At 47.7% G+C, this 10,692-nt stretch overlaps 1 protein-coding gene across 4 annotated transcripts in view; it reads right to left on the bottom strand.

Annotated features, from left to right (window-relative positions):
* The window catches only part of sv2a (synaptic vesicle glycoprotein 2A), a 19,058-nt gene extending 10,192 nt beyond the window's left edge, over positions 1 to 8,866 (bottom strand). For 2 of the 4 annotated variants that reach the window (XM_019863788.1, XM_019863791.1), the window contains exons 1-2: positions 8,717 to 8,865; positions 5,188 to 5,952 (exon numbers count right to left, since the gene is read on the bottom strand). In XM_019863788.1, the coding sequence (XP_019719347.1) occupies positions 5,188 to 5,815 (628 nt within the window). In that variant the 5' untranslated portion in view covers positions 5,816 to 5,952; positions 8,717 to 8,865. Of the gene's footprint in view, positions 1 to 5,187; positions 5,953 to 8,498; positions 8,593 to 8,716 lie in introns of those variants that run through there. The other 2 variants (XM_019863789.1, XM_019863790.1) reach the window with 2 other exon arrangements.
* Between the last annotated feature and the right edge of the window lie 1,826 nt (positions 8,867 to 10,692).

The raw sequence follows: 10,692 nt of genomic DNA, 5'->3' as shown, positions 1-10,692 counted from the left end.
GGAGGAAACCGGATTACCCGGAGAAAACCCACGCAGGCACGGGGAGAACATGCAAACTCCACACAGGAAGGCCGGAGCTGGAATCGAACCCGGTTCCTCTGAACTGTAAGGTCGACGTGTTAACCAATCAAACACCGGCCCGCCTGTCAAGCCACAATTTGGACGAATTTGTAACATGATGTACGAAAAAGTCTGATGGATCTGAGTCCCACCACATTTAACAGGAAGTGGGCCACTTTGATTTGAAGCGGCCATCTTGGGTAAATTATAAGGCTTGTATTTTTTTTAAAGTAGCCACAAAAAAATCAGCTATAAGGTGTACTTTTTCAGTTCTTGTTTGCTAATTTGTCCATCTTGGGTAAAATATAGGGCTTGTATTTTTTTTTAAAAGTAGCCACAAAAAAAAATCAGCTATAAGGTGTACTTTTGCAGGTCTTGTTTGCTAATTTGCATCCTAAATCAGGCTTGCCACTCCACCAGAGTTTAAAGACTGAGACAGAAAGTAAAATAAGGAGGCCTGTTATGTAGCTGGTTTGTCAGAATAACCCACTAAGACCCTCAGACAAAAGCTGATCCACCCCGAGGACAAAATCCGAGAAGCGAACTCGACGTTGTTGTGTATTCAGATCACCACGAAGGTAAAGTATATTTTTAAAAAATGTATTTACAAGAACTACACCAGTGACTCAAAAAAAAAAAAAATCGCCTTTGGGTCGCCCTTGCCGAGGCCTGCCGTGGTCGTGATGGCCGAACAACATCCAGAAGCCAAAGATCCTCGGCTGAGGAGAGAGGGAACACTCCATGACTATTTATAGTCACCCATGTCCCTCACGCGTTACCCCGCCCCCACACTGCACGACACACTAGCCTTCAGTGAGACACACATCCTCACACAGACACACGCGCACACACGGCCTGGAGCTTTTCAGCATCGTTGTCACAGACTCCATCGTCGTCCCCTTTTTCTCTTTTTTCCCCTCCCCCCACATCCTTTCCGAGCCTACAGAGATGCTCAGCTGCTCTTCCCCCTCAGCCTCGCCCCCTTCATCATCACGCTGCTGTCATTGCTGCTTTTCTTCATCATTTGGTTTGTCTCGTGACATCAGTGTGACGGCAAACGTAGGTTGGTACAGGTGGTGTTTTGTTGTCCAAGATTATTTTATTTATTTATTTATTTATTTTTTTGTGGCTTCAAACCCATAGTATGTCAATCTTGATGATTATGTGTACACTGTATTTTAGGGGTCCTGAACACCATCCTGATGGACATGAACATGAGTGGACATGTCAAACATCCACGAAAAAGTGTCAGGGAGCCAAAATAAAACAGGAAGTCAGAGATTTTGGTTTGAAGCAGCCATTTTTGGCCAGATCCAGGTTTCACACTAAAAATAACATTTTCAAGGGTGTCCTGGCCGAAACGGAACAAGAAGTAAGCTTTTTGCTTGGAAAAAGCCATATGAGGTGAGTTCCTACGTTGACGCTTTGATGATAAAAATAATGAGCACACAACACCACTTTAATGGATGGACATGTCTCTTTTATCAAGATGTACAAAAAAGGTTTTTCAAGGTTTTGGCTCATGGCACAGCCATTTTCAGCCAATTCCAGTGGATGGTGTGACGCTAAAAATAGTGAGCGCCAATACCGGTTTCATTGACAGACATGAAATTGGTTGGACACGTCGGTCATAATAGGATCCACAAAAAAAAAAAAAAAGACCAATCCCAGAAATTGAACAGGAAGTTGGCCATTTTGGCTTGAAGCGGCCATTTTGGGTTGAATGAAATGACTCTGATTCTTAAAATAATGAGCCCCAAAAACCAGTTTCACCAATGGACACAAAATTAAATGGAAATGTCTACTTTGTCAGGATGCAGAAAAAAGGTTTTTCAAGGTTTTGCTTCAAAGCAGCCATTTTAAGCCAATTCCAGTCGACGTTTTTGATGTTTTGACACTAAAAATAATGAGCCCCAATCCCAGTTTCATTCACAGACATGAGATTGGGTGGACACGTCTCATAACAGGATGCACAAAAAGTCCTCAAGGATCCATGCCCCAAATTGGACAGGACATCAGTTGTCCTAGCCATGCTAACGTAGCCTAGTGATGCTGATCCAGCTTTAGGGTGGCGGTACCCCCCACAGTCACCCCACAGCGCCCCCCCCATAGTCCCCCAGCCACCCTCATGTGCATCTGATCAGCACTTTGCTGCATTGCGGCGACGTCTCGCCACGTTTCTCTGCCATGCTCGAGTGAAGCACATGAGTCACACACACATGCGCACACACGCTCACGCTAACACACTGCTGGCCGTTACAGTAAAATACACACACCCACACGCATGAGCTAGTATGCTAATAAGCATGGCCGTCGCCGTGGAAACACCAGCACAGACGCACAGACGGCAATCAACGGAGGAGGAGAGTGAAAGTCACCTTCTTGTCACTCCGACGCTGCGCCATAGACGGCGGCTGCGTCAGGCACTCGAGCGAAATAAAGGTCTCCCTTAAATAGACACCGAGTCTTTACACATCTGGAAACTAAATCAGTTTGTACCAGCGAGTCTAATTGTCTGAGCTCCTCCACGATGTTGCTCATGACATTTGAACCAAAACTGCGGCACCTGATCGTGCTGCCCTCAAAGAACCACTTGGTGGCGATTCACAGGCAGCTAATCCAAAATGATGCAAAGGAACTAGCTGGAAATGGAACAGGAAGTCGGCCATTTTGGTTTGACGCAGCCATTTCGGGGGAATTACGAGGCTCGCACTCTGACAAACTCCGAGGGTTGGTTCATGTTCATTAGGATTAAGGCAGGTTTAGGGGTTAGGGCATCTTTTGTAATAGTGCAGTTCCATAGCATGGAAGGGGACGAGCTAGCGGGCGCAGTAGCAAGGAGTTATTTACCTCCAAATAATTTGTAGTAGCCAAAAAGTGGCTATTCAGTAGCGGTTCAAATGATGATGGTATGAGATCATCTCCCAGAGCGAGACCAAAGGTTCCATGCAAACTTAGGAGGAGGGCACGCGGATGTCGTACCAGGACCGGGCAACGAGCAAATAGGAGATGATGTCAGCCCATCCTCCCATGTGGGCAAGTTAGCCATATCTCCATTAAGACGGATGAGCTAACGACGTAGTGTTGCTAAGGGGCTCGTGGGCACGATGTTGGTGACCTCTGATCTAGAATTTTTTTCCACCCACTATTGCAGCTGAAAATTTTTAATTCCCGCTTTGTGGGACGGATAAAAGTTACCTTCAGGGCGAGGATGTGGGTTGAGGTCCAAGTTTTACGTTGGATTTAGGGCAGTGTTAAATGTTCTTGGATCGTGTTTGATGTGAGTGGAAAGGGGTTTCAAATATAAATCTTTTTGTCAAAACAGTCCATGTCACCTTTGCTCGGTTGTCACGGAAAACGCTGATTACTACGATGGTCGGGACGTGTGCCCTTGCAATGAAAAGAGCGGTCCAACACATTTGGATCAGTTGAGTTGAGAAGTGACATTGGACACTTGAGAGTCGCGAAAATGGCAAACACTCGCTCGGCCTTTTGCGCCGACGAGCTCACTGGAACACGCGGGAGGCTCTATTAGCGACAAGACTGTTGACAGCTTGTCAATAACTGTGCGCGCCTGTGTGTGTGTGTGTGTGTGTGTGTGCGTGTGTGTGTGTGTGTGTGTGTGTGTGTGTGTGTGTGTGTGTGTGCGAGAGAGAGATGATAGATGACAGCCGGGATGAAGCAGGTGGGATGTGAGTCATATCAAGACTGCCGTTTGTTTCTATTAGCGTGACTTTTATAGCGCGCAGGCTGCCATTATTTTATCGGGCCTTGGTGGAGGTTTAGACTTCACCGAGTAGGTTAGGGCAAGGTGTTTAGCGCTAGGGCAATGGAGAATCTTACCTACATTCGTCAGTCAGGAAAGGAGTTGAGGTTGAGGTTGAGGTGTGGGTGACTTGACCACCATTTGGGGTGAGGTGAGGTTTTGGTTTGGGTTGAGGGTTTGAGTTTTTTGGGTTTTGGCCATCTTTAGGTGGTTATAGGCTTTACGAGGACGGCTCGGCCAATGTGGACTCTTGACTAAATTCAAGGGTTGGGATTGAAGGTTTCTGGGGTTTATTTCAGTAAATTTAGGGTTAGGTTTAGGGTCAGACTTTGGGTGAATTCAGGGGTGAGGGTTAGGAGCGTTAAAGGTTGGTTATCGGGGATTATGGGTTAGGTTCGAGTTTGTGGTAGCATGAGGTGTTAAGGCTGGAGCTAAAGTTAAGGTTTTGGGGAGATATGTTGAGAAAAGTGTGAGAGGTGCAATGAGGTGGAGATTACGGTTCGAGTTTTCGGTAGAATTGGAGATAGGTGTGGATCCTTGCCAGAGTTATATCGAAAGGGTTGCGTTTTGGAGTTTAGGGTTCAGGTTTTAGAGGTTGAGGGTCAGGAGTGGTTAGGGGTAGGGTTTTACGTGCAACATGAGGCAGTTGGGCTTGAGTCAAATTAAGGTTTTGCATAGAACAGCGTTTAAAAGGTTCGGGTTGGGACTGGTGGGGTTAAAATTAAATTAGGGTATTAGGTAGAGGTAATAGAATAGGGTTGAAATTTGGGGTTAAGTTAAAGGTGTGGGATTGGGTGAGTGGTAAAGTTAAGGTTCTGGTTTTATGTTGAGTTTAGATTCTTCACGAAATGCATTGGGAACCCCCTTGGAAAGGGTTAGCGTTAGCATTGCGAATGAAGGCCTATACGGGTAGGTCATAGTTTACATTGGAATGATATAAAAAAAAGATTCGGGTTAGGGGTTGGATTTGGGAAGGGGTTAAGGTGTAGGGTAGAACTAGGCTCAAAGTTTGTGTTTAGGGTTCAGGGGTCTTGGCTAAATTCATCGGGAACATCCTTGGAAAGGGTTAGCGTAAGCATTGCGAATGTCCTTGGATGAAAGCCTATACAGGTAGATCACATCTTATATTGGAATGATACAGGAAGGATTATGGTTCGAGGTTGGATTTGGTAACGGGTTTTGGGTAGAACTAGGATCAGGGTTTGTGGTTAGGGTTCAGAGGTCTTGCCTAAATTAATCGGGAACTTCCTTGGAAAGGTGCGAGCGTGTGCACCAGGAACATCCAGGTCGAAATGTCCCCAGAAAACAATCCTCTGCAGATGGAAAATACCTTGGTGGAGGGAAACGGGACTAACTCTTACCCAGCATTCCCTTGTTGGGTTCCGACAGGCACATGTCCTTCTCGGCGCTTGGCAGCACAAAGCCTACGACGAAGATCTCCACGCCGTCGGCCATGAGTGCCAAACCCAGCACGAAGTAGAGCGTCCACTGGAACTTTCCATGGCCGCACTCTTGCAAGATGCTCTCGTACTGCTGGGCCAGCTCCTCCTGGTCCTTCCTGCGCTCGCCTTCATACGCCGACAGGTCCCGGAAGTGCTGTGCCTGCACCTGCGCATGCGCGTGCACCGCCGCGCCGTCCGCCTTGCCCGAGTCTCCCCGCGGGATGCCCTGGTACTCGCCCTCGTAGATCTCGTCGTCCTCGTCGTGGCCTTCGGTAGAGTCACTGTGGGCGTCGTCATCGTTGGCGCGGCTATCGTTGCGGTAGTAGCCTCTACCGCCGCCGTCTTCGCCGACCGGCACCCCGGCGTAGTCGTCGTCATCGTCTTCCTCCTCGAAACGCTTGTAGGAGCGGCGGGTGTACTCGTCGGCCATCTTGTCCACGCCGCGCCCCATTTTCTTGCCCACCTGCTTCTTGGCCACCTTGGCGATGTCCTTGGCTCCGCGGATGAAGTCAGAGCGGTTGTCCCGGTAACGTCCGTCGTCGTCCATCTCGGCTGGCGGAGGTGCTGGCTACTCGCTGCGTTGGGGATCAGGAGCGGTCCAAGCGCATGAGGGGTTGATGGGGACTCCTGAAGGCGACACCCACGACTCCTGATACGCTCCCTCCTGCTCGTGCGTGCCCCGCCCTGAACAAACAACAGGAGGGCGTTGATGTCACAAAGAGGGGAACGCCCATATTGGTAAAAATGTACGTTATCTGAAAAAAATTTGGCCTTTTACAGTTAAAATTTCAAACCGGGGTTTCAAGCTTGGGTTAAGGTTTCAAATTAGCATTAGAAAGTAGGGTTTTAAGGCACGGTTTCGATTCGAGCCATGTTTCACTATTCATTTTGGGTCCAAAATTTGAAAGTTAGGGTTTCAAATTTGGGTATAAACCTGGCTCAGTGTTTCAAAAGAAGGTTGTGATAACATATTAGGGAGCATTATAACAAAGGTTTCAAGTGTTTTCAAAGTATGGCTTCAAGCCACAGTTAGGGCCTCTCAGTTAGGGTTTCAACAGTACGTTCAAGTTTCAAAACAGGATATCAAGACGGGTTTAAGGCTTTCAAATCCGCTTTTATACCTGTGTTAGGTTGCGAGTGAGGATGAGGAAATTAACCGGGGCCATGCATTAAAATTAAGGTGAAGGATTTCAAATTCAACATTCAAGCCTAGGCTGAGATTTCAAATTGGGGTTCAAAGGCACGGCTGGGTTTGAAAAGTTCAAAGTGGATCCCTTGAGATGGTTTAATGTGTGCCGTCTGGAGAGGCGCCGAGTGCCAACCAATTGGATTCCGTTTCATGGGCAGCAGCTCGCACCTCCGCGAAGCCAGGTTAGCGCTTAGCTCAAGCGTTACACTCACATGCGCCCCGATTAGCTTTCGGCGCTTTCCGCTGACATTTAACAAGCGCATGAAGCGCGTTAGCTCTTCTGGGAAATCCAAGTGGAATATTTAAAAGATACATTAACTTCACGACACCACGTTTGACCACATTATCGTGCAATTATGATGGCTTTCTTGTCAACATTGTGCAGCATTGTCATCATATTTGCGCTTGCCTCACTGTTATTACAGCGACTGCAAAAAAACATTCTTACGGCCACCTTTCAGGTCGTTATGTCCAAATGTGGATGCGAAGGCAGCAAATGCCACAAGTCCAAGAAAAATGACCCCCAAGTTGCCTGATAAGATTGCAAAAGAGCGCAAATTTGGATGTCGGTTGCCATGGGGACGGTCTTGTGTTGAATGTTGTGTTAGTAGAATACGAATGAAGCAAAAGAATCCATCCATTCAGGGGGCAGCCATTTTGTCCGAGAGTGCCCTCTGCTGTCGACTGAAATTGACGTCAAAGTGATCATGTGACCAAATCCAGCAAACAGGCCAACTGTGACGGTGGCCGTGCGAGCCCGAGGTCACTTTGACGTCAGTTACAGTGGACAGCAGAGGGTACTATCGGACAAAACATCAACTTCGGGAATGGAGGGAAACGGATGAATCTGCTTCATTCTTATTCCGCCAACACAAAATGAATTACAATACCGTCTTTAGACTACTGCGAGTAATTCTTGGAAAGAACATTTTGTCCTTGAGTTGACCGTATTAAATTCGGACAGGCGTAGCGACTCTTCAGGCCTAGCGGCTCTCACTTCACTGTCTTTTGTGCCGCCGCAAGAAGAGATGTTAAAGTGTAGAAGAAGAACGGAGCAACGCAGGCTACGAAAGTATGCTCCGAAGCAGCCTTTGCTCAGGGCCCGTCGCCATAAAAACGAAGGCCAAATTTGAAAGCTGTGTGAATTCTGACAACAGCGTACGGTTAAAGCGCGCCTAAAGTTATGTTACGCGGCCCTCGAATTCGGCCTTTGGATGGTCGAATTGGTCCTCGAGGGTCGCAGTCCAGAATGTTTCAGATGTTTCCCTCCTCCAACGCACCCGATACAATTTTCAGATCATCAACAAGCTCTGTCGAGGTCTGATAGCAATCCTCAAGCGGCTTGGAGGAGGGAAAAATATGAGACAGGTAGAAGAGCAGCTCTCGGGGACCAGAGTTGCCTACCACTGAACGAGGCTATTCCAGTTGCATTCTGGCCAGAGGCAACTTTAAATCGTTAACTTCATCCAGAAAGCATTGTGTCCCACTAATTTACTGCCAAATATGCCCCGAGTGTGTGTGACGTCATAACGAGAGTCTGCGTGTGTGGTGATGATGATGATGATGATGATGATGATGACGGCGGTGCTGGTGTGAAGATGAACACAAGCTGGGATGCAAATGAGCAACAGCGACAGCGGCCTGGGGGAGAGGGTGGTGTCAAAGTTGCCAAATATCGACCGCCCTCCTTTTTAAAAAAAAATACCATCCGAATTTCCATACATTTGATATCCACGATCCTCCCATCAAATCGTGATCGATATATTCGTAAGGCAGCAGCAATGATGCACAAGTGCACATGACAAGGTCATTTTGACGCACGACGCAGAGCGCGGGAGCCCCCCCCCACTCCTCTATGAAACCCCTCGGCAAGCATTCAACTCCCCTTTCCTGCGAGTATGTTTCACGTAGCGTGGACAAGAAATTGATAGTAATCATCGAACGTGGTTATTAATCGTTGGCAGGAAAAGAGCTCGAGTAGAAAATGAAAAGACTTTCAAAATGCGCCCAACCGATTGAATCTCGTGCGTGCCAAGTTCACCTTCAAGCTTTTATTTTTTGTTCCTTTTTCTCCTTGGCGGAGGTCGCCACACACGAAGAACAACGTCTCTTATCCCTTCAATCCAATGGAGCCAATTGATGATGATTAGCCCCCTCCTCTCATTCATGCTCCATCCATTGCCCATCACTTGATTTATTTTATATTATAACAAATAGATATATTACAATAATAACCGTCGTAAAATCAAGTTGTCTTACCTTATTGTAATTAATTGATGTCTATTTTAGTGCAGGCAATGTGAAGCGGCTCCTCTTGCCTTCATCCCCTCAGTGGTCGACGACCTGATGGGTAGTGACGCCACAAGGATGGCCACGCCCCCTCCATCCTTCACAATAAAAAATAAATAAAAACAAGTGGTAGTGTGTGCGCGCGCGCGTGTGTGTGTGTGTGTGTGTGTGTGTGTGTGTGTGTGTGTGTGTGTGTGTGTGCTGCGCATGCGCATAGGCCAGGCTTGGTGCAGTGGCGCGTCCACACCGCACGTGCGGCAGGCCCGTGCCCTCTGTTTGGCCCAGGTTGAGCCTCAGGGAAGGCGCCCCCTGGTGGACGCCATGATACAGGAACGTACACGGTGACACACGGTGAAATATGGAAGAAAGGAAAGAAAGTAGGAAAGATGGATGAAAAGAAATCAAGGGTGATATGAAAGGAAGGACAGGAATATTAAAGTAAGAAAGAGAGGGAAGAAGGAAGGAACCACGGAAGGAGAGAGAAACATCGCGAGTGAAGAAGGGGGAATGTAGGAAGGATGGATGTACGGGAATAGAATGGTATGAGAGGAAGAGTGAATGGGGAAAATGGAAAGCGGGAGGGAGGATAGGAGGAAGGTTGCAGTCAAGAAAGCAAAATTGAAGTCTCATCTACGCCAAACATGATCGCTGTGTTCACTGACAGTTTCATTGCGTGATTGCAGTACCAACTTTACACCGATAGGGGGAGCCAATAGACTGTGAAACAGACATTACGACAGGCAAAATTTCCGACAGTTATACACACACACACACACACACACACACACACACACACACACACACACACACACGCACACGTAAAATTTAACGCCATCCCACTCCCAATTGTCTCATCTTGACTCACCGGTATGATCACGAACCAAATCAAAACTTTATTAACAACCGCATGGACTCATCAGCACATCTGAACACAGTCCAGAGTTGAAAAAGAAACATGGAATGTTTGAGGTCACCTATACTTGGCTGTTGCTATGCAGGAACAACAAAGCGTCCACGTTTTGCGGGTTAAGTGCGGCGCGTCTGTCGGCAAGAGCAAAGCCTTGTTCCGACGGCGTGGCGCTTGCTGGGATGGACAGAAACTTCTTGGCGACGGGCAGCAGCACGCCTGACCTGTTCTTCCAGAAGTCCAGCAGCGAGTGAGAGAGCGGCACCTTGTCGCTCATGTACTGCCGCACCACCTGCCGCTCCCACGACTCAGTCAGCCATCCCTCGTCCTTTTCCTCAGGCTCCTCCTCTTCGATGCAGGCGGCAAAGAAGTCGTCAACCTCGGAGGTCTCGGCGGGCCCGGCACCTTCCGGAAACACACAAAAACGTTCATGTCGTAAGACTGACCTTTTTTTTCTTGTTTTCACCTCCAAAAAATACGAAACAATAATGCAAGTACGAATTTTATTGAACTTTTAAGTACAGTTGATGTGTACAAAACTTCTGCCTCTCTTTGGATGACCACTATGGCCTACTGCGTTACTGTATTTTAATGTTGATGAGGATGGTGGAAGTTGAAGAATGACACTTTATTTATTTTTTTTAGTACTTGGTGTCAAAAGTGCGAGAAATATTCTCAAAGGGATATTTGAACATTTGCACTCAGCATGGAGTGAAAGACTGCGGTCGAAAGAGTGGGCGTGCCGTCATAGCTGGGGGCGGGGCATTTTCCCTGGGAGGGTGGGAGCGGGTACGGTCCTCACAACTTTGGAATCATTTTCCGGGACGGAAGTGGGACTGTGTCAAATTCAGGACTGGGGCCGTTTGGGATCACTCGGGCTATGGAGGGGATGAGATTATTTTTTGCGGGGAGTGGGAGGGAGCAAAAGTCTACTTCTGCGTCCGCCTCTAGTGTGTGTGTGTGTGTGTGTGTGTGTGTGTGTGTGTGTGTGTGTGTGTGTGTGTGTGGGGAGTGTATTTATTTGAGCGCGCGTCTCACC

Source organism: Hippocampus comes, unplaced genomic scaffold (assembly GCF_001891065.2).
Source record: "Hippocampus comes isolate QL1 unplaced genomic scaffold, H_comes_QL1_v1.1 scaffold249, whole genome shotgun sequence".
In the NCBI taxonomy this organism is placed as follows: Eukaryota; Metazoa; Chordata; class Actinopteri; order Syngnathiformes; family Syngnathidae; genus Hippocampus; species Hippocampus comes.
Note: the sequence above shows the minus strand (reverse complement) of the source record. Positions and strands in the feature narration are given on the sequence as shown.